Source organism: Danio rerio, chromosome 15, assembly GCF_049306965.1.
Source record: "Danio rerio strain Tuebingen ecotype United States chromosome 15, GRCz12tu, whole genome shotgun sequence".
NCBI classification, from domain to species: Eukaryota; Metazoa; Chordata; class Actinopteri; order Cypriniformes; family Danionidae; genus Danio; species Danio rerio.
In genome coordinates, this window is record NC_133190.1 from 48,421,485 (window position 1) to 48,446,500 (window position 25,016).

Genomic DNA, 25,016 nt, shown 5'->3' on the forward strand with positions numbered 1-25,016 from the left:
ATGTACAAGTACAATTCGAGAAAATGCCATCAAAAATAGTTGTTTTTTACAATACCATAACAAACAGCATCTGGTATTATGTGATGAAGTATGTATAAGCATGTAAATATATCGGAAAGTACTGGAAAAGATTGAAAATGCACTTGGAAATTGCCTAAAGATGTGAGAAGCTTGTTAACGGCCCATTGTTTTCATGTGAACTGAACATCATTGTTAACCTTCCTGATTAATTGCTCAGTCATTAAGAGTCATTTAAAAACAATGTAAACATCTGGACGACACCCGGCAGTTTCTGACCAGCAGTGCTGAAAGGACCTCATTTTCTGACCACTAATGCAGAAATGAGCTAGAATTAAACCCCCTCACCTGATTGGTCGGTTGCAAGATATGGGGAGTTTCTGTAGAGGATAAATGTGTGTGAAACGTGTGTGTGTTTAACACATTTATGTGATTGTAGACGCAGGCAGGCAAAGCTGCAGAAGGAACTGGCAGATGCAGCAAAGGAGCCGCTTCCTATCGACCCGTAAGTTTGTTTAAAAAGCTTGCTTTAGATTATACTCAAGATGTGGTGTTTAAGTTATGTTGGAGGAAAATACAGTGCTGTGATGGACTTTAAAAAATAAGAAAAATGAAATGACTGTTTTGCTTTTAATGAACTCGGTGTATATGATATTCAGCGTCACCAGGACAAATTTGTATCATATACGGGGCTTTACATTAACACCCGCCAAATGTGGGTAGATGTCAGCTCTGGCGGGTTATCTCCATTAGCCACTTTGCTGGTTGGAAATCATTTTTAAAATGTAGATTTCTTAAAAGCAGGGTTCAACAATAAGCATGGCCCGATATTCGTGCAAATGTGATCTTAGAATCGAGAAGCAGCACGACTGACAAAAATAACTGTGTTTGCGCGAACAAAACAGCAAAGAAGAAGGTAAATACCGAACGAGAGGATAATCACTCGCGCACACAGGGGATGTAATGCGCGTGACTGTTAAAAAGCGCGTGCGCTAACCCCGTGCCTAGAGAAAGCGCAACTGGTACGATCAGTTCCCTTTGAAATAGACTGGACAAGAGCGATGATCGTCCTACTGGACTTTTTAAACATAAAATGTTTTAATTTTTTTATAAACGTTTATGTAATATATCAATAAATATAGCTATATACAGATGAAATCAGAATTATTGAACCCCCATTTAACTTTTTTTTCCTTTTTTAAATATTTCCCAAATGATGTTTAATCTTCACAGTATGTCTGATAATATTTTTTCTTCTAGAAAAAGTCTTATTTGTTTTATTTCGGCTAGAATAAAAGCAGTTTTTAAATTTTTAAAACCATTTTAAGGTCAATATTATTATTATTATTATTATTATTATTATTAGCCCCTTTAAGCTATATTTTCCTGATAGTCTATAGAACAAACCATCATTACACAATAACTTGCCTAATTACTCTAACCTGTCTAGTTAACCTAATTAACCCAGTTAAGCCTTTAAATATCACTTTAAGCTGTATAGAAGTGTCTTGATGATTATCTAGTCTAATATTATTTACTGTCATCATGACAAAGATTAAATAAATCAGTTATTAGAGACGAATTATTAAAAGTATTATGTTTTGAAATGTGTTGAGGAAATCTGCTCGCTGTTAAACAGAAATTGGGGAGACAAATAAACGGGAGCGAATAATTCTGACTTCAACTGTAGTTTAACTTCTACTTTTACTGTTGTTATTTTAGCACAGCTTATTAAACTAAATAAAAATAGTTCAGTCAGTCGATGTTAATTTAGTTTCCAGTAGTAACAGCATTTTGTTTGAGTAGACTATAATAATTACCGACGCAGTGGCGCAGTAGGTAGTGCTGTTGCCCCACAACAAGAAGGTCGCTGGTTCGAGCCTCGGCTCAGTTGGTGTTTCTGTGTGGAGTTTGCATGTTCTCCCTGCGTTTGCGTGGGTTTCCTCCTGTTTCCCCCCACAGTCCAAAGACATGCGGTACTGGTGAATTGGGCAGGCTAAATTGTCCATAGTGTATGAGTGAGTTTGTAAATGAGTGTGTGTGGATGTTTCCCAGAGATGGGTTGTGGCTTGAAGGGCAACAGCTGTGTAAAAACCTGCTGGATGAGTTGGCGGTTAATTCCGCTGTGGCGACCCCGGATTATTAAAAAGACTAAGCCAAACGGAAAATGAATGAATGAATGAATGACTATAATGGCGTTGGTGATGACCCTGTTAGCTGATATTGATGTTTTATTGGATGCTGTTTTCTGATTGGTTTAGAGATGATGACATCGAGGTTCTCACAGAGGATGCTGGGAAGGCAACGGGTGAAACGTCACCGAGCAGACAGCTCAGTCGCACACCCAGGTCAGCACACTTATTACACAACTCGAGCTGTATACAATATACTATCAATCACAGTCACTAATGATGTGTGTGTGTGTGTGTGTGTGTGTGTGTGTATATGTGTGTGTTTGTTTGTGTGTGTGTGTTTTAGTAAACGGTTGTCTCAGCCCCCTCCTCCCGCAGGACTGCTGGACTCCATCTCTAATATGTTTGGGTAGGTTTGTATGTGTGAGTGTGTGTGTGTGTTTATCAACGCAAATATTTTCATCTTTCTCTCTTCTCTTTTTCATTTTGTCCTCATAAAACTGATCTGAAACATGTCCAGGTCAAATGTAGGACTGAGGTCTAAAGCAAAACTGTGTGGTGATGTTGAAATATTTTTCATTTTCTAATGCGACGCGTGGCCTGGACATGTTTCTTTGTTTGTGTATCATACATGAGCGTGTGCATTGGTGTGTGTGTGCTTGTGGGTCTGTGTGTGTATTTGTGTCTTGTGTGCGTGTGTCTGTTGTGTGCGCACATGTGAGTGTGTTGTGCATGTCTGTTGCGCATATTTGTGTGGTGTGCGTGTGTGTCTGTTGTTCATTGTGTGCGAGTCTGTGAATGCATGTGTTCCTTGTGTGCGGTGCAAGTGTGTGTGTTCATAGTGTGTGCGTTGATGTGCCTGTACCTTTGTGCTTGTGTGCATGTGTGTGTGTTTCTGCCTGTGTATCAGTCTTTGTGTGTGTGTGTGTGTGTTTTGTATGCATATGTGTAGGCTATGTATGATTGTTGTGCATGCATGCGTGTTTGCGTGTTGTATGTGTGTGTGTTTGCATGTGGGTGTTGTGCATGCATTTGCACGAGTGTATTTTGTGTGTGTGTTGTGCATGCATGCGTGTCTGTTTGCATGTGTGTATGTACATGCTTGTGCGCACGTGTGTGAGTGTATTTTGTGTGTGTTGTGGATGCATGTTTGCATGTGAGGTTGTTTGTCGACCGTGTGTGTGTGTGTGTGTCTCATTCTACACTCTCTCTGTGTCTGCAGCTTGTCTGATTCTGTCCAACCTGGTTTCATCCCATCTGACTCCAGGTGATACACACTGTGGTGTCAGAATTTCTCTGTGCGTGCGTGCGTGTGTGCGTGCGTATGAGAGTGCTGTGTACTGAGAAGCGTGTTTCAGTGAAAGGCATTTAGGGTTTTTTTCGTGTGTGTGTGTGTGTGTGTGTGTGTGTGTTTGTGTGTGTGTGTGTGTGTGTGTGTGTGTGTGTGTGTGTGTGTGTGTGTGTGTGTGTGTGTGTGTGTGTGTGAGAGTGATCTCCATCAGGATGCTGCTCTGTCTTTAAATGTATTAGTGGCATTTGCAAGTTGTTTGTTGCTCTTTGTGTAGTTGTGTGTGAGGTTTTGCAGGGTGGGGGATTTTACTGCTGTAAACAACGAGCTGAAATTCAGGGCATATTAATGTCGCATTAGAAATGAAGAGGAGGAAGTGATCAGGGGTGTTATTACACTGCTGTCTGGTATACTTGACTCTGATTGGTCAGTCATGACATTCCAAGGCACAGTTGAAGTCTGAATTATTCGCCCTCCTGAATATTTATTTCCCCAGTTTCTGTTTAACCGAGAGATTTTCTTCAGCACATTTGTCAACATAATAAGTTTAATAGCTCATCTCTTAATAACTGATTTATTTTATCTTTGCCATGATGACAGTAAATAATATTAGACCAGATATTTTTCAAGATACTAGTATTCAGCTTTAAAGGACATTTAAAGGCTTAACTAGGTTAACTAGGCAGGTTAGGATAATTAGGCAAGTTTTTGTATAACAGTGGTTTGTTCTGTAGACTATCGAAAACAAATATAGCTTAAAGGGGCTAATAATATTGACCTTAAAATGGTGTTTTAAAAATTAATAACTGCTTTTATTCTAGCCGAAATAAAACAAGTAAGACTTTCTCCAGAAGAAAAAATATTATAGGAAATACGGTGAAAAATTTGTTGCTCTGTTGAATCATTTGGGAAATATAAAAAATAAATAAATAAAAAGTCACAGGAGGGCAACTAGTTCTGACTCGAACTGTAGGTTTGAGCTTGAGTCTTATGTGCATCAGAGTTTGCATTATTTGTGTGTTAAAGATTTTTTTTTTTTACATTAAAGGGCACCTATTTTACCCCATTTTCAAGATTTAAAATAAGTCTTTTCCCCGCCACTTTGTGTCAGTAAAGTTTCAGCTCAAAATACCCATCATTTCATTTATTTTACTTTTCTGAACATTTGGGTTTTCAGCTCTGAACAAAAAGTGGGCTCTATTTTGACGGTCCATGGACAAAGTGCAGGGCGCAAACGCATTCAGGCCGTGCAGAATCCACTTTTGCTAATATAAGGACAGAAAAATCTGTTTTGCGCTCTGTCGCATGGTCTAAAAGGGTTAAGCTTACTCTCTTAATGAGTTATAGGTGTGTTTTGAGAATAAACCAATCAGAGTCTCATCTCCCATTCCCTTTAAGAGCCAGCTGCATCATGCCATGGTGCATTTGCTATTTACATGACGTAAAGTAAGTGTAAGTGGAGAAACTGAGCTTTTCACTAGCAAGAAAACAGTTAAACAGAGCATCTACAGCGCGAGAATGAGAGATTAGGCCTCTCAGTATCTACTTTCACTCTTGTGGACAGGGAAACCATGTACACACAGACATCAATTAGCCTATTAAATAATTAATTTCCTTTGTTAAGCGCAAAGATTTGTTTCAAAACTATTTCTAAATTCAGTTCTAATTTCCAGCAAACGAATAAATGAACAATAATAACGAAGTGTGCTCAAACAACTGAGTTATATCCTAATACACATGCTGTGCCCCATTTGGTCTTAAACCTGACAGGTGGGCAAATCCAAGCTTGTTTTTAATAAAACAAATATAAATATGGATATAATAAATAAATAATCCTCCTCTCAGGCTCTTCACTTACCAATCACTCATACCACCTCCCCTGCTCCACACTTTAACCTAGTTTATATTTCTGCATCAAGTGATCGGCATACAGTGTGTGTAGTCGTGCATTTATACAATAGAAAGCAGAAGTTTACATACACTGTATAGAAAGGCACATAACCATTAAAAAAAAAAGTCAGATGTTAATGTGACAACTTTTTCTCTTTTAGGTAAGTTAGGATTATAACATTTGTTTCTGTTCTGCTTAATAGCAGAATAATGAGAGGGATATTTGTTGAGAAATTGTTATAACTTTTCTTGAAAGTCAAGTTTACACACAATAGGATTATCATGCCTCTGAAACAGCTCAGATGATGATGTCAAGGATTTGGAAGTTTCTGATTGGCTAATTGACAACATTTGAGTCAATTGGAGGCACAACTGTAGAATAGTATTTAGGGAAAACCTCAAACACACTGCTTCCTCGTGTGACAACATGGGAAAATCAACAAGCCAGAATCAACACGAAAAACGCAAGACTACAACTTGCTGAATTACACTGGGAAAAATAATAATATTGGAGACATGTCCTGTGGTCTGATGGAACTAAGATTGAACTGTTTGGCCATAATGACCAGTGTTACATTTGGAGGACAAAGGGGAAAGCTTACAAGCCTAGAAACAACATCCCAACTGTGAAGTATGGAGGCGGCAGCATCATGTTGTGGGGCTGTTTTGCCGCAGGAGGAACTGGTCCACTTCACAGCATAGATGGCATCATGAAGACAGAACATTATGTAGAAATAGTGAAGCAACATCTCAAGACATCAGCCAGGAAATTAAAACTGGGCCACAAATGGGTCTTCCAAACAGACCATGACCCTAAGCTTACTGCTGAATTGGTTCAAATGTGCTTTAAGGACAACAGAGTGGATGTTTTGGAGTGGACATCACAAAGCCCTGATCTCAATCCTATAGAAAATTTGAAAAAGCTTGTGCAAGCAAGACAGCCTACAAATCGGACTCCGTTACACCAATTCTGTCTGGAGGAATGGGCCAAAATTCCTGCAAACTATTGTGAGAAGCTTGTAGAAGGATACGCAAAACATTTGACCAAAGTTATACAGTTTATAAGCAAAGCTAAAAAAATACCATGGAAATGTGTGTAAACTTTTGACTGTCTATAAATTAATGAACAATTCTCAAAAAAAAAAAAAAATTCTGGCATTTAGCAAATGTAAATCATTCAGGAAATCCTAACGGACCTAAAATAGTTAACGATTAGTATGATTTACCATCAGACATTTTTAAAAAACTGTTATGTTCCTGTTTTTAGAGTGTATGCAAACTTCTGGTTTCTACTGTACTTCTGCGTGCTGTTTCTGTTGCTCAGCAGTAACACTTCTAAAACTCTGCTGGCAGTGAGGTGTTTATGTTCGTCAGTGTCGAGTTTCTTCGCTGGTGGGTTTTTTTTCTGTTCTGAATGCTACCTTAACATACAAGTAGTTCAAACTTGCTCATTTTGAGGCGGGAACTGTCAGACGTGCAACAACATTAATCATAAGATAAACACAAAACAACGCTTTTAATCTGGATCTCCCTTGCGCGGCTCTCACCTCCGCCCACACTTGGGCTATACGCCATTGCGATGTGTAGTTAATTTTTTGAGAGGTGCGCGTCAGCGTCGGCGAGTGCTATACATGCAGCATACGCGTGCACGTGGCTCAGAAGTATAAATCAGCCTTTACTGATTGCTCCAATCCAAACTCTGCTAAGCCCCACCTTCAACATCAAGTTGTGGTTGGCCTCAAAATGGGAGGAATTTGGATTATATTTTAACGTCAGGAAATTAAAAAAAGGGACTTATTGTGTTTCTATCAGGCCAATATGACTCTGTACACACTATACTACACACAGCTCTGTCCAAACAGCTTCAAAACGTTGATTTTTATCATAGGTGCCCTTTAAACCTTCAGTGTTGCACTGCTAAACTCAGCGTTATGGCTTCAGTCATGCATTTGCACATGTGAATGGACCTCTTTATGAAGACGACTTGTTTTGTGAGGAACATGAGATTTAATGCGGCTTCCGAAAAGCCCCCTTGTGACACATGATGTTGTATTTATTTTCCCCCCTCAGAAGACGTCGCTCCGTGAATTCGTTCAGCTCGTCTCCTGAAAACGCAGAAGTGCCGTCGGCGTGTGCGGATGTGCGTGTTCCCTCCACTGCACTCCACATCTTTGTGAGTTCCTCTTTCATGCATTTTTCATTACAAATCAATTCCTTGCACACATTTTTTCCCTGTTTCTTCAGCTGTGCAAATAAACAGAATGGGATCAGTGCTCAAATAATAAACTCAACCTAGCTCTTAGTAGAAAGAAAATCAAACTAGTTTTTAACTCAAGACATGATGAGGTTATTTATATTAATATAATGTAAGGTGCTGCATTGGAGACACGAGACTCAATAGACTCACATGGCCATTTATTCGGAAGAAAAAGTTTCTCCAAAATGCAATGCAATAGCAATAGTACACAAACTGTTTAACATGTACTTTTGGAACGCCCCATATCTATCAGACAATTTTTTTTTAGAAAGACTTTAAAATAAATATTTTATTTTAAAGAATGTTTTATTAAACTGTTTTTAATATTTAAATATAAATATTTATATTTTAAAATTTGTTATTTTTAAATATTTGAATATTTTATTTTTTTAAATATTTTATTAAACTGTTTTTAATATTTAAATATTAATTTTTATATTTTAATATTTATGTAAGTTGTAAAATTTAAATATTTTTTATGTTTTTAATATTTAAAAAAATATTAAAACATTGTTTTTTAATACTTTAATATTTAAATGTAATTTTTTTGCATAATTTAATATTTGAAAAAATGGTAGAATGATTATTATTTTAATTATTATTGAAAAGTAATGTATATGAAATGTTTGTAAATCTCTTTTTGCCTTGAGGGAAAAGCTGATATGGCAATAAACTCAACTCTCTTTCTCTCTCTCTTAGCTGTGCAAATACATCTCTCCAACTATACATTTTAACCAGAATTTGAGTTTTGATGCTTTTATTTATGATTGGAATCTATGTTTGACTGTCTTGCCATCTTAAATATTATTTATTTCATGAACAGCTATATTCAGTATGATCACTCTCTGCATGTAAAATTGAAACACAAGATTACAAAAAGCAATTATAATGAACAAATCGTTCTTGGTTCAAAACCGCACACTTGGTGAATGTGTCAAAAATGTATCCTCTTGGAAGTATTGTAAGTTAATTGTAATGTATTGAACTGAAAAAGTATGTCTTATGATGTTAATGTAATTTTTATTTATTTTTGTATAATCTCTGACTGAATTATGAAGTAATTTTTTTAATCTATATTGATTTTGCCATAAAATAGCCGTACGTTGCTAAATAAATACACAAACAAATAGTTAGCATTACATTTTTGTTTGTTTGTTTATAAACTTTTAATGATGAAATGTCTTCAAAGCCAACATGTTGATATAATTTATATACGATTTCTGAGAATTATTTTAGAATTGCTTTTTATTCAGATCTACAGAGAGCCAGCTGAATCACGGCTTTAAAATGGTTTAGTTGGTCTGTTTTTGTCCAAATTAAGTGAGTTTTGCAGCATATATTATATTATATTATATTATATTATATTATATTATATTATATTATATTATATTATATTTGATATATTATATTATATTTGATATATTATATTATTATATTATATTATTAATTATTGTTATATTATATTATATTATATTATATTATATTATATTATATTATATTATATTATATTATATTATATTATATTATATTATATTATATTATAGTCCCGCACCTTCACAATCAAATTTGAATAAAGAATCTATTCTGAACTGAATTCTTTCAGAATCATTAGATAAAGAATCTGGAGATATGAAATCTGTTTTTCCCCTCTCATGCATAGTTCAAAGGTCAATGATGTGATGTAAAAGGTCTGACATCCAGCTCTCCTTCCAGTCCCTCAGTCTCTCCCAGCAGCCCCTGTTAATAATTTTCCAGCATGCTCTAGTGGTGCATTGCTGGATAGAGGTGGCGGCTGATATTACGGACGTTTATGCTGTATAATTAGTTTTTATTGAGATTTATAAGACTTTGATCAGCATCGTCCAACAGAAACACCACACACAGGAGGCCCGGACTGAAGGAGAACATTAAACTGGTGCATGATCTCAAGTTTTCAAGCTGAGACCTTTAAAATAGAAGAATGCAATGTTTATATCTAAAAGGTTATCTATTATTGTTTAATATAAATAATCATTGTACTCCATTTAGCTCTTGTATTTCATAGTACACACCTCTTGAAAGCTTGAAATAAATAACAATTGAGTGGCTCTAAATCTTTGTTACCTTGCGGCCTACTAAACCAAACATGTATGTTTCCATGGCCCATTGGAAATAATAAAGGTGCAGTATGTACGTTTGACACCCAGTGGTTGAACTAGGTATTACATTCCTGGTCAAAACACATGCAAGTGCAGGTTGCCAGATTAAGGACCAACAGATTATCGAGGCTAGAGGCTGATTTAAATTGTGTTTAACTAAAAGCAGCAACATACGATAGAAGGAATATTCTTCATTTTAAAATGAGTTTTTAAAAAATAATTTTTTAGGAATTTTTAACCTTTAATGGATCGAATAGTGCAGAGAATTGACAGGAAATAGTTGGGAGCTGAGAGAGGGGAGGGTTCGGCAAAGAACCTCGAGCCTGGAATCGAACTCAGGTCGCCGTGAGCACCATGGTGCTATATGTCGGCGCACTTAACCACTAGGCTATTGCCACTGACTAAAATTAGTTTTAGTCCTAACCAACACCTGAAATTTATATTTTAGAAACGGCTTCAGTTTCTCACAGCTGAACAACAGAAAACTGATCAGCTCAGGTACAGCTCATGTGCTTTATTCAGTGTTAAATGCTACTAATGTGAGTCTGAATGCCATTTCACGTGACATTTATTGCCATTGTACTGAAAGCAGCAGCAGATAGTTCACCTCAGATCTGGAAAATAAAATAAACCGTCTGAAACTGAACTTCAGAACTGTGACTCAGAGCAAACCAACACATATCAGTGATTCAGCATCTACATTTAATCATGTTGAAGAGGTTTAATGTGTATTAATTAGATTATAAACCTTACTACTACATGTAGCTAGTTGTTAGGACACAGGGTTACAATATACCCGTCTCAGCTAATGTTTACAATCGTAATATTTATATTATTTGCTGATTAATAACCACCTTATGTGGAACTCTGAATCTGCGTCTCATTTCAGAGTCTGCTACTGTCCACCAGAGGTCGCATTTCAGTCACAGACGCATGCTTTGAGAGTCTTCATGACTGACTGAATGAAATACGCTGTTTTCCACCAAGACAACCCGGGTGCTGAAATATAATTGGCTAAACTTGCAGTGGGCGGGTTAAATGACCAAAACGAAGACACCCGTGCTGGCATGTAGCACACATGTTCAAAGCAGAATATCTGACTTCAGGATTGTTTTTCAGATAAACAAGAATGTTCACTGAGCATGTTTCTGAATATCTGCAAACATATTATGGTGTGATTATGCTTTAGAAGAGTCAAAAACTCACAATTTCATAGCACATTGCTTTTTACGCATCCAGTGTGAAAGCCTCTCCATATTGCACTGTGAGTAAAGCTGGAGAAAGTAAAAGCTGAACATTGATGGTCAATGTGGTGTAGCATATCCATTTTTTTCGGCTTGATAATTGCCAAAAATTTGGTGCATCCCTTATTAATATATATTAACTAGCTAGTTAGTTTATTAGTTAAGGCCACCTAATATATAGTCGGACTGCTAAATTTAGTGTTTAAATTTCCAAACACATTTCAAAAAGCCGAAGCAAAGATCTCATTTATCTTTGTATGTATGTATGTATGTGTGTATGTATGTGTGTGTGTAGGACGCTCATGATGGAGAAGTGAACGCTGTGAGGTTTAGTCCTGGTTCTCGTCTGCTCGCCACAGGAGGAATGGACCGCCGGGTCAAACTCTGGGAAGTCGTATCTGGTACTGTTTACTGTTTATAATCCATCACATATATAGAGTTGAAGTCAAAATTATTAGCCTCTCAAGTATTTTTTCTCAAATATTTCCCAAATGATGTTTAACAGATTCAGGATTTTTTCACAGTATTTTCTATAATGTTTTTTCTTCTGGAAAAAGTCTTATTTGTTTTATTTCGACTAGAATAAAAGCAGTTATTAATTTTTTTAAGCCCATTTTAAGGTCAATATTATTAGCCCCCTTTAAGCAATATTTGTTTTGGATTGTCTACAGAACGAACCACTGTTATACTATGACTTGCCTAATTACCCTAACTGTAATTAGGCTCATTTGTAAGTCGCTTTGGATAAAAGCGTCTGCTAAATGTAAATGTAACCTAATTAACCCAAATAAACCTTTAAATGTCACTTTAAGCTGAGTACTAGTATCCTGAAAAATATCTAGTCAAATATTACGCATTGTCATGATGATAAAGATAAAATAAATCAGTTACTAGAAAAGAGTTTTTAAAACTAGTATTTAGAAACGTGTTGAAGAAAATCTTCTCTCTGTTAAACAGAAATTGGGGGTAAAATATACAGCTTATAATTCTGACTTCACCTACACATCAGAGGTCAGTGATGAGATGTAAAAGGTCCGAAGCCCTCGTCTCCTTTCAGTCCGTTTGTCTCTCCCAGCAGCCCCTGTTAATAATTTCCCAGCATGCTCTAGTCATGCATTGCTGGATAGAGGTGGCGGCTGATATTATGGACGTTTATGCTGTATAATTAGAGTCTTTTAGAGAATTACAAGACTTTTATCAGCATCGTCCGACAGAAACATCACACACAGGAGGGCTGGACTGAAGGAGGACGTTTAACGGGCTCATGATCTCAAGTTTTCAAGCTGAGACCTTCAGTCGCTGCAAAGAGGAAATTGCTCAAGCTCAGTTTCATAAGGTTTAAAGGGACGGTTCACCCGAAAGTGCTTGAAAACGTTTATGAATTTTTTTTTCTGTTGAACACAAAACAAGATATTCTGAAGAATGTTAGAGAAAAAGCAGCATTTTCAGTCTAAAGATGTTAATTAGATTCATTCACAAACTGGAAAACTGCATTAAACATTTCTAAATAAAGTAGCGTTTCCATCCTGTTTTTGGGTGAACTATCCCTTTAATGCAGGGGTTCTCAAACTTTTCAGCCTGCGACCCCCAAAATGACAATGCCAGTGACAATGAGAAAGAAGCCTTTAATGGGGTAGAACATGTACATATTTGCTCACCTGGGTTTAAAGGGAATTAGCCATTTCTCCTCAATGTTGATAATAAACAAATTTCTTTCTGTATGAAACGTCAAACAGACACGGGTGCTCCTGAGTCCTGTCAAACCTCCGCTAGTTTTTCCTCCATTTCGTGGGTTCAAATAAACCGAAAAAGAGCGCTTTTAACTTCTCCCCCAGCCTCCCGCTGGCCTGCAGCAGGTATACACACACGCACACACAAGTGAACGCTGCTCTCTCATTGGCTGTAGGCGATCGCTGATGTTATTTTCAGTCAAAACTCAATTCACACGGCATGATTTGAGTCGCCGACAGCTCCAGATATTCAGTACGCCAAATATCTCACAGGCATCGGCGACTCATCTACGATTCTCTCAGATCGCGTCTTTGATAGTTCATACTGTGTGATTGTCACTCACGTGCACGAGCAGCGATTTGCCTGTGATTTCAGGCATTTGTCGGCGATTTCTCAAAACCTGTCGGCGAGCCAAAATCAGGGCTAAAATCACGCAGTCTGAACTAGGCATAACTAAATACAGCAGTATGTAGCAAATATAAACAACTATTATTTCTCTTCTGCAGGTTGTGGATAAAATGAGATAATTCTTATGGTTTAATAAAAATAGGGTTTTGGAAAAAACCAGTCGACCCCCACTTTGAGAACCACTGCTTTAATAGAACAACTGCAGAGTTTTTTGTTTCCTCCTGATACATGGTGCCTATAGATTATGATATGTGTGTATGTTTATGGTTTAAAGGCTTTGTTTGTATGTGTCTGCAGGGCGATGTGAACCTAAAGGTGCACTGACGGGAAGTAATGCTGGAATCACCAGTATAGAGTTTGACAGTGCGGTGAGTGTGTATCTCTATATAACAATGCAGTTACTAATATGAAATATAATTCCTGTCTTGTAGGGGTGTCAAAATTAATTGTTTCTTCGATGCACCGCGATGCAGACGCGGACAATTCGGTATCGGTTCAGTAATAATCATAACCGGTTATTACTGACGTCATTTACCTCATATGCGCTCTGTCGCGAGGGAGACGATCGCGAGTATTTACAGCGCTCTAACTACTTAATACTCATGAACTGTGCACAATTTCACTGTGTGAGTTTGAGAATGAAAGTAGCCTACCCCATCTCTCTCTCTCTCTCTCTCTCTCTCACACACACACAGTGGCCCATTTGACCTGCTGGCGTGGCTTTTCTTCTCCTCTCGGCTGTTTTACAGTGTTACTTTTGCATACAGAAACGAGCGCGTGTCTGCAGAGATTTCTCCACCGTGTCTATCATAGATCAGCTGTGAGATCACCCCTGCCGCTTATCATTCATCTGAAGAGCGCAGCACGCAACAGCCAATCGCAACCCAATCAATCCCAATCAAAGGGGTGTAAGAGAACTAGACAAGGATCAGAAATTGAGCTGGATATTTATATTTGTTTATATTATTTGCTTAATGCTCGTTTTTTTCAAAGTTACAGTTTATATATCTGACTGTTTGTATTAAATGACACAATTGTATTACAAATAATAACCTATAAATATAAATATATTCATACATTTTAATACAAGAGCTGCTGCTGTGAAAAAAATATAAAAGCATCGTCATGCACCGTGATGCACCGAAATATCAAATTGAACCGAATCGATGTCATGATAATCGTAACCCAACCGAATCGTGAGACTATTGTAGGTTCACAGCTCTACTGTCTTGTGTATTTGACATAAGGAAATGTGATTATAGAATATGCTTAATTTAATATAATTTGTGACAGTGCACTGAATCAGATTTGACAAACAAAATAATTTAATGAGATGGATGAGTTCTTGGTTTTAATTTATCATATTAGTTTGGTATGAAATAAATTATATATCACAATATTAGATATTTGTTTATGGTTTATTGATTCATGTGATTGGACATTGGAAACATAAAATAACACAGAAACATAATTTGGCAAAAAGATTTCAGGTGGCCCCAAACATTTGATACTTTTTTAATAAATGTATATATAATATATGACAAATGCAGTATTTAAATTTTTTATTGTTATGCAATATTCTCATTTTATATAGGAGATATAAATTACACACTAAAATTTGCTAAATAACTAAATGTTTTATTAACAAAATGACTGGACTTAAAAGTTTGTATCAGCAAAAATGAGGTAAAATTTTCCTGTAAATATATAAAAATTATTGTACCGATGACAGTCTGTTGCGATTGGGCGACACTGACTGCCTTCAGCGCGAGACAGAGTGAAATGCCCAGCAGCTAATCAGCAATATAAAAGTAATCACAGTGCGTACACGCTTCATAGTGTGAGGTGTGGATTTTGGCTGCCAGTGGATGAATGTAAATACAGATGATGGACTTCAAACTATGACGACTAACTATTTTATTAACAAAAACTCCAAGAACTGGTGAGGAGATGTCACACTCTGCTCTTTTCTCACTCATACACACACACACACACACACACACACACACACACACACACACACACACACACACATAACCCTCCTTGGAGGAGGACACCGCGCGCACACACACACAGACACACACACATTACCCTCCTCCACGATGGTCCGTAAACAAAGCAGCACGCGTGGCGTTTTTAACGTGGCTTTACACGCGATATGAGAATATAGCGAGTTAACCTGAGACAGTACACGCGGTTACAAGTAACAAAACACAACTAAATACATTTGCAAGCTAGAGTCAACGAGGCAACAACTTTATTCGCACGTACTTACACTTGAGAAATGGAGGAAGAAACCCATCCAGGTTCTGACATAGTCCATCAGTACTCTTTACTGATCCTTCCTTTAACAAACGGCCGATGAAGTATTCTTTGTAGCATGTAGTTTCCAGAAGCACTCAAACTGCTCAAGGCTGGGCTCTAATGCTGAGGTTTCATCTTTGGGTAAAGACTCAATAATGTGCGTGTGTGCGCGCGCGCGCGTGTGTGTCTGTGTGTGCGCGCGTGTGTGTCTGTCTGTGTGTGTGTGTGCGTGTGTGTGCGTGCGAGCGTGCATGCGTGCGTCTGTGTGTGCGCGTGTTTGTGTGTGTGGCTTTTTCTGTGTTAGAGGGCGGGGCCGCAGGTTTCAAATCTCCCGGGTTTGTGCGCGCAACTACTTGGTTTTGTTGTCACGTCATGGCAAAACACCTAATGACTCGTTATCAAGACGACTCGTTTGAAGCACTATGAGTCGACTCTTTTATAGATGAATCAACAGTTTTAAACACTACTCTTACAGATTTAAGCCATAGCTGGATATTTCACTTCACTTAGAGCTGTGTTACACACTACATGGAAGAGCATTTTCAAAAACCCATAATATGGGCTCTTTAAGCTGCTTTGAGACAATCTACATTGTAAAAAGCGCTATAAATATAAACATGAATTAAATTGAATTGAATACTTATAATGTACGTATTCTGCATTATCTTTTTCTACATCCCTAACACAATACCTGCGCTAACTTAATATCTATTAATAAAGAACAAATTAGCAGTTTATTGAAGCAAAAGTATTTAGTGGTTTGCTAATAGCAAGAATTGAACCTTAAAATAGTGCAACTATAAATTCTTTCCAAATAGGGCTATTCAATCATTTGGTGAAATTGTATAGATACAGTAAATATATATATATATATATATATATATATATATATATATATATATATATATATATATATATATATATATATATATATATATATATAAATATATATATATATATAAATATATATATATATATAAATATATATATATATAAATATATTTATATATATATATTTATATATATATATATAAATATATATATATAAATATATATATATATATATATATATATATATATATATATATATATATATATAWATATATATATATATATATATATATATATATATATATATATATATATATATATATATATATATATATATATTTATATATATATATATATATTTATATATATATATATATATATATATATATATATATATATATATATATATATATATATATATATATATATATTTATATATATATATATATATTTATATATATATATATATATTTATATATATATATATATATATATATATATATATATATATATATATATATTTATATATATATATATATATATATATATATATATATATAAATATATATATATATATATACATTTAAAAAAAAAAAAAAAAAATATATATATATATATATATATATATATATATATATATATATATATATATATATATATATATATATTGCAGATAAATTAAATATTACAATGTCTGATTCCAGTATTGTACAGCCCTAGACGGTGGATAATATTTGACTAGATATTTTTCTAGACGCTGGTATTCATCTTAAAGTAACATTCACAGGCTTAACTAGGTTAATCAGGCAAGTCATTGGACAACAGTGGTTTGTTCTGTAGCTAATTGAAAAAATAATTACTTAAAGGGGCTTATAATATTGACCATAGCTGTTTTTAAGAGTGTTTTGTGACTGATAATATTGTGTTTGCTCGCAGGGCTCGTATCTTCTGGCTGCTTCCAATGATTTCGCAAGCCGAATTTGGACTGTCGATGACTACAGACTGAGGGTGAGGATTTCACTGAACACGTACACACACCATGTTTAGTGACATGTTATCATGCGTGCAGTGGCTGCAGTAGTTCAGTTTTTGATCCCTACACACATTTAGATGTAAAGGTTAATCACGTTGACAGTATATCTTAAACAAATGTTTTTTAATATTTAAAAAAAAAATACTTAAAAATGGCAAAATTTATATTTATTAAAATAGATTTGCTCAAATGTCTTCATTCATTCATTTTCTTGTCGGCTTAGTCCCTTTATTAATCCGGGGTCGCCACAGCGGAATGAACCGCCAACTTATCCAGCACGTTTTTGCGCAGCGGATGCCCTTCCAGCCGCAACCCATCTCTGGGAAACATCCACACACACACTCATTCACACACACACACTCATACACTACGGACAATTTAGCCTACCCAATTCACCTGTACCGCATGTCTTTGAACTGTGGGGGAAACTGGAGCACTTGGAGAAAATCTCGTCTCCTACTCCTCGTGTTTCACTGATTTAAGAGCCCATTTTAGTGCTAAAACTTTAAATTTAAGACTAACATGCCAATTATTTATAAGATTTTCTTCTAGATTGGCAAGTTAGGAGCTACTCTTAGCTTTAAAGATGCAGTATAGAGGACTGATTGCAGTCTAATACAAAATATTGTAGAGGGGTTTATTTACACAACCCCTCCTCTGACTCACAATTAGGTTGCCAGATTGAGGACTAAGGCCCCATTTACACTGCCAGGTCTTGATGCCTTACGATTTGTTGCCTATATCTGATTTGTTTGGCTGTCTGTTTACATGTTGTTTTAATTGTGACCCATATCCAATTCATGCGTTTACAATTGCCATACAATTCATGTCGCGCATGCATAAAGGCGGGTTCTAGCATCTGCGCCACACTAGCCTGGATGGAAGAAATTGTCTTGTTTTTAGCTGTGCGAAATATACGAAGTGTAGTATAAGCAGTGAATGGTTTAGTCCAGATTTACCCCCACGCAGTTTATGTAATGGTATAGCCCAGAGCTGTGTGTGTAGTTGAATATGTAGCCTTTGCCTGTGTGTGCACTGGTGTTGGAGAGAATAAAGTTATTATGTGTAGTCTGCAGTGTGTGTATTAATAGCGCCAAAAAGCAAAAGTTTCAACACGAAGTTCGCCCAACTTTAAAAGGATTTAGAGGCTGAGGTGGGAAAGGGCCGTCATCGCAGCTTGCGCTTATGGTTTATATGCTTTAATGACGTCCTCCACCATTCTGAGGAGTTTGTGGGTACGAGAGAGATCTCCGGTCTGGTGGGAGCAAATTGTGGCGACTGACCACTTTCCTCCTCTGTGTTTACTCTGATGTTGTTTACCACGTCGGCATCTCCACACCCGCTCTTCTTTCTGTCATTAAACCATGGAGAAGCACCACATTGTCGCAAGTTTAATGATGTACAGAACGAAATGCCTCAATACATCTGATCTGCCCGTTCACATGACAGTCGGATTGTCACATATCTGATCTATATCCGATTTATTTCCACATATGAAGAGGCCTGAAACCCATCTCTGAATATCCGAATGCTTGCATTTTTTTCGTGTTTACATGCTCATAGAACAGATCCGATCATTGTCACATATGAGCAAAAAATCGGAATTGGGTCACATTTAACTGGCAGTGTAAACGAGGCCTTAAAGAGTGGCTGAAGATCAAGCCTATGCGCTATAAGCTGCTCAGCTAATGTTTACGTTTGTAATATTTGTATTATTTGCTAGTTAAAAACTACCTCATGTGGATTTTCATAATACTGAATACGCAATTCTCAAAAGTCAGAATACACGACTGAAATAAAATTCGCTATTTTCTATCAAGGCAACCCGAGGTGCTGAAATATAGTTGGTTACACTAAAGTATAGTTGTCAGTACAGGTGTGAACCTATACTGGTCTCACGGTTCGGCTACGATTATCATGCCATCGATTCGGTTTAATTCGATATCACGGTGCATTGACGATGCTTTCCATACACAGTGTTATATTTTGGGGGCAGGCAATAACAAGCTGTCAGTATAGACACACACACACACACACACACACACACACACACACACACACACACACAGTTAAGCTCTCACAATATGCATTTAGCCGGGAGAGCTTGTGCTGAGCGGAGCAAAAAAAAAAAAAAAAACGAAAAAAATAAGCACTTTTCCGACGGTCCCTTACTGAGAGCTCCACTCGCGGCTAAACACATATCGCGAGGGCTTAAAGGGAGCAGTGCTTATATGTCGAGCCAAAAAAAAATAAAAAATAAAAAAAAGAGACAGCTGTGAAACATAACCAGCTTTGTCTTTGTGTAGGAAACACACTTTAGATCTTTTTAGGGTAAGAGGTTTTGAGTTATTGCCGCTATAACTGAATGTGTCTGGAATATCGGAAACAAAACCAACTTGACCGCGCTCATTTCTGGCGCCCCCATGGATGTACAGCGGCCTTAGCATTTGCCTATCCGCTTGTTAAGTGTGACGTCATGCGAAGCGGCTTCCGGGTCCAAGCGCTCTATTCAACTGAATGGGGAGACTCATGAAACGGTAAAAATAAACGTTTACAAAGCGATTTAAGGCTTTCGAAAATCACGATCGCAGTATATATGTCCATGCCTAATATCCGATGGCCAGAAAGTGATAATTTTTTTATAAATTGTTAAATTTTTGGTATTTGTTATGCAGCAAGCCCAGAGATTGTTGTGTACACTATGACTTTATATAAAATTAACTTTAATGTGTGATAGGAATAAAACGTGATCATAACCGAATGATTCCTCCACTCAAATGAGTGGCGGCTTGGACCCGGAAACAGTATACATACGTCACAAACACGTCACCACTTATCAAGCGGATACTGTCTATGCCACGGGCCGGCCCTGAGTTGTCTCTGAGTGTTGTAAATAACGGCGCTCACCTCCCTCGCGACAGAGCGCATAGGAGATAGATGACGTCAGTACATAATAACTGGTTATGAGTATTACTGAACCAATACCGAATTGTCCGCGTCTGCATCGCGGTGCACCTAAAAACAATTAATTTTGAGGCCCCTAGTTGTCAGTGGGTGGAGTTACAGATCAAAACAAAGACAGACATTCAGACACTGAACACTCATGTTCAAAGCAGAATATCTGACTTCAGCAGTGTTTTTCAAGATAAACAAGAATGATCACTGAGCATGTTTCTGAAATATCTGCAAACATATTATGGTGTTTTTATGCTTCAGAGGAGTCAAAAACTCACATAAAGCAGCTTTAAGATGTTTTATGAATTGCTGACAACACATTTAAAGTATTTTTAAGTATCTAAAGCTAGGTCAAAGGTCAATGATGTGATGTAAAAGGTCTGATGTCCAGCTCTCTTCCAGTCCATCTGTCTCTCTCAGCAGCCCCTGTTAATAATTTCCCAGCATGCTCTAGTCGTGCATAGCTGGTTTGACATGGCAGCTGAAATTATGGATGTTTCTGCTAAATTTGAGTCTTTTGAAAGCATCAGACGAGACTCTGACAGAAACATCCCACAAGAAAGTACACACACACACACACACACACACACACACACACACACACACACACACACACGCATGCATCTACATGTGCAGAAGCAGGAGAGCAGGACTGGAGGAGGCTGGAGCGCTGATCTGAAAAATCTCTCTGAGATCTGAAGTGAAACTCCTTTATGTATGAAAGCCTTAGTTTGTGCATCTGTTTGATTGTTTTTGTTTGTTTCTGAAGCACACGCTCACAGGACACAGCGGGAAGGTTTTATCTGCTCGCTTTCTCCTGGATAACGCAAGGATCGTTTCCGGCAGCTACGACCGAACGCTCAAACTCTGGGACCTGCGCAGCAAAGTCTGTAAGACACTCTTCATTCATTTTCTTGTCGGCTTAGTCCCTTTATTAATCTCGGGTCACCACAGTGGAATGAACCGCCACTTAAGTTTTACGCAGCAGATGCCCTTCCAGCCGCAACCCATCTCTGGGAAACATCCACACACACATTCCCGCACACACTCATACACTACGGACAATTTAGCCTACCCAATTCCCCTATAGCACATGTGTTTGGACTGTGGGAGAAACCGGAGCACCCGGAGGAAACCCACGTGAAGGCAGGGAGAACATGCAAACTCCACACAGAAACGCCAACTGAGCCGAGGCTCGACCCAGCGACCTTCTTACCGTGAGGCGACAGCACTACCTACTGCGCCACTGCCTCGCCCTGACACTCTTTATTTTCAATCTTAGATTGATTGTTTTTATGACAAAACTAAATATTGAGAGAGGTAAACTGTCCATATATTGTCCATCGCTAATCCTATCCCGTAACCCCTCGTTTATTAACTCAATTAACAAAACAAGTAAAGTAAATACATAGAAAAATACCAAATGAAGTACATCAGATACCGAAGTACATAACATCAGAGAATAACTGGATACAGATGCAGGGAAAATAGTTAAAAACAAATATGGCTATATTTTATTAGGCTGCTTGCTCTTACGTGCTGAAACACTTAACACGACGTCTATCAAAACAAGGATGTTATAAAATACATTTCATACCGAGTTATAACGGAGAATTTCTGTGGCTTTATATTATGGATGGTGCGCTCACTGTGATGGGTCCCTCCGTTAGTGGCGAGAGCACTGGATGCACAATGCCAACAGTCGGTCGGCGAGTAAACAAATGTAATGAATGGAAATACACATTTTTGTGCGTATAGACATTTAATGTGATGCTGTACAGTAACATGTCATTTATTTGTTTCGGTTGTGTTCATTTTAATGCTTTTGTGATGATTCTATGGTGTGCTTTATCTGCCTGATTCCCTCTGAAGTGACCGGGTTGTGTGACGTTTGATTCGGGGGATGTTCTGGGGGTGGTGTTTGCATGACGAGCTGCAAACTACTAGCCCGACAGTGGAAACGCGACATGATTTTAATAAAGTTGAATGAGATGTGAATTCGATTTTACGCATGCTTATGACAACTGTCATTTGCTCAGTTATGACATTATAAATGCAAAGATTACATTGTTTGTTATGACAACTCGACGACATAAACAAATACATCACAACATGTTTTTATCCTTGTCATGACAACTTGACATTACCAAGACAACATAACTTGTCATAAATCTGTCATTAACATGATTTTTTTGCTGAATATTAATATAGCAGCACTTCTTGGAGACAAATTCTTGTCTGTTTATGATACTGTTGTTATTATAAAATATTAAGTAGCTTTTAGTTGTTTGTTCTGGTGTGTTTTACGATTACGATACATCTTGGAATACAGATCATTAAAAAAATGCAAACAGAAGACTTTATTCAGCTCAAGTCTGTTGAGTTCTGTAGTTTGGAAAGAATCATTTGTGAAGAAGGAGCTGATTAATGATCATCTGTGTGTTTTTGCTCATCAGGCATGAAGACGGTGTTTGCTGGTTCCAGCTGTAATGATATCGTCTGCACGGAGCAGTGTGTGATGAGCGGACACTTCGATAAGAAAGTTCGCTTCTGGGACATCAGGTGAGTGTCTTGATAATGAATTAAAGCATGTCTTGATAAAAACAGTTTTTAATTATTTTTAACCAAGTAAGGTCAATATTATTAGCCCCCTTTAATATATATTATTTTGCATTTCATTACATTAGCTAACAGAAATTAGTTATCAAAACTATCATATTCAAAAACAGCTAAACAAATTATGAAAACTCTGGAGTCTGCATTAATTTCATCTACATATTCTGATGCATGAACAAACTGCATGGAGATCAGGTGAACACTTCATAAGTGCACAATGCATGAAACTAAAATACATTTCAGAAGAAAAATGTTTTAAGGTGTGAACTTGGGGCAAACAAGGCATCAAAAATTGTCCTTTGAATGATGAATGAATAGCAGATATACAATATATGCTGTAACAAATAGCTTGTGATGTTTGTAAATGTAAACATGCATGTACATATGTTATTTGCCACACCTGTAAAGTGCATGAAAAATGCTTCAGTTTGACTTTGGGAAAAGGTGTAAGAAGTGTTAATGTATCTCACTCACCCACTTACTCGTTTGTTTGTTTGTTTGTTTGTGTGTGTGTGTGTTTGTGTGTGCGTTTGTGTTTGTCTGTGTGTGTGTGTGTTCAGGGCAGAGAGTATCGTGCGTGAGCTGGAGCTGATGGGCCGTGTGACGTCTCTGGATCTGAATCACGACCGCACTGAACTCCTCACCTGCTCTCGAGATGACCTGGTGAAAATCATCGACCTGCGCACTAATGCTGTCCGACAAACCTTTAAGTGCGTAACTCACACTATTATTGAAGTCATATCAATACTGTACTTGTGCAAAAATCATTCGCCCTTCTGTGATAGTTTCATTTATTCATTCATTTTCTTGTCGGCTTAGTCCCTTTATTAATCCGGGGTCGCCACAGCGGAATGACTTTTCACTGCATGTTTTTACACAGCGGATGCTCTTCCAGCCGCAACCCATCACTGGGAAATTAAATTTTCATAGTTTTATCAAATATTTCCCACAGTGACTGTTTAAATTTCACATTTACCGTATTATCCGCACTATTAGGCGCACCTAAAAACCTTAAATTTTGTCATAAAACGGCCGTGCGCCTAATAATCCGGTGCGCTTTATGTGTGCACGGAGTTCACAAATCTGTAAAAATGTTGTTGTGTGATTTCGGAAAGCGCTCCGCTTGATTGGCTGTCGGAGCATTTCCCGCCGACACAGAGACGTAAAACGTACACTATGCAGCAGCAATAAATCAATCAAAACCACACGTTTCTCTAATGATCCCCGAAAATGGCACCAGTGAAGAGACATGCTTACGAGGCACAATTCAAACTACAAGCTACTAGTTACGCGGTTGTAAATGGGAATAGAGCAGCTGCGAAACAATTCCACATAAATGAATCTATGGTTCGGAAGTGGAGGAAAAAAAAAAAATAAAATAATAATAATAATAATAATAATTCCTTACATTTATATAGCGCTTTTCTGGGCACTCAAAGCGCTTTACACACAATGGGGGGAATCTCCTCATCCACCACCAGTGTGCAGCATCCACCTGGATGACGCGACGGCAGCCATTTTGCGCCAGACCGCACACCACACGCCAGCTGATTGGTGGAGAGGAGACAGCGATGAAGCCAATTGGAATATGGGGATGGTTAGGAGGCCATGATGGACAAAGGCCAGTGGGCAGATTTGGCCTGGATGCCGGGGTTAAACCCCTACTCTTTTCGAAGGACATCCTGGGATTTTTAACGACCACAGAGAGTCGGGACCTCGGTTTAACGTCTCATCCGAAAGACGGCGCTTGCTGAGCAGTATAGCGTCCCCGTCACTATACTGGGGCATTAGGACCCACACAGACCGCAGGTTGGGCGCCCCCTGCTGGCCTCACTAACACCACTTCCGAAAAGTGAAAATGAACTGCGCCGAGTTAAGAAGACGAAACAGAGTTTCCGCGGGAACAAAGCAAGGTGGCCACAGTTAGAAGACCAACTTGAATGAATTCGAAACTTGCTGTCATTCCGGGAGGACTAACAAAAGAACTCCAACCGCTGGATATTGGTGCTAACCAACTGGATATAAAGTGAAGTTGCGAGCTGCGTGGGAGCAATGGATGACAGACGGCAAACACACTTTTACTAAGACTGGTAGGCATGCCGGGCGAGTTACGCCACCATATGTGAATGGATTGTGGATGCCTGGGCTAAGGTGTCCGCTTTAACTGTTGT

General features: G+C 37.6%; 1 protein-coding gene and 2 non-coding genes across 3 annotated transcripts in view; all 3 read left to right on the forward strand.

The window, feature by feature from the left end:
* The window catches only part of atg16l1 (ATG16 autophagy related 16-like 1 (S. cerevisiae)), a 46,259-nt gene that overhangs the window by 13,436 nt on the left and 7,807 nt on the right, over window positions 1-25,016 (forward strand). The window contains 10 exon segments of the mRNA NM_001017854.2: window positions 458-523; window positions 2,280-2,366; window positions 2,497-2,559; window positions 7,399-7,501; window positions 11,263-11,368; window positions 13,404-13,474; window positions 17,178-17,249; window positions 20,999-21,119; window positions 22,686-22,791; window positions 23,406-23,555. Coding sequence (NP_001017854.2) covers window positions 458-523; window positions 2,280-2,366; window positions 2,497-2,559; window positions 7,399-7,501; window positions 11,263-11,368; window positions 13,404-13,474; window positions 17,178-17,249; window positions 20,999-21,119; window positions 22,686-22,791; window positions 23,406-23,555 — 945 coding nt within the window.
* LOC137487808 (small Cajal body-specific RNA 6) lies at window positions 9,252-9,531 on the forward strand. The gene has a single exon (XR_011006546.1).
* LOC137487809 (small Cajal body-specific RNA 6) lies at window positions 11,978-12,258 on the forward strand. Its single transcript, XR_011006547.1, has one exon.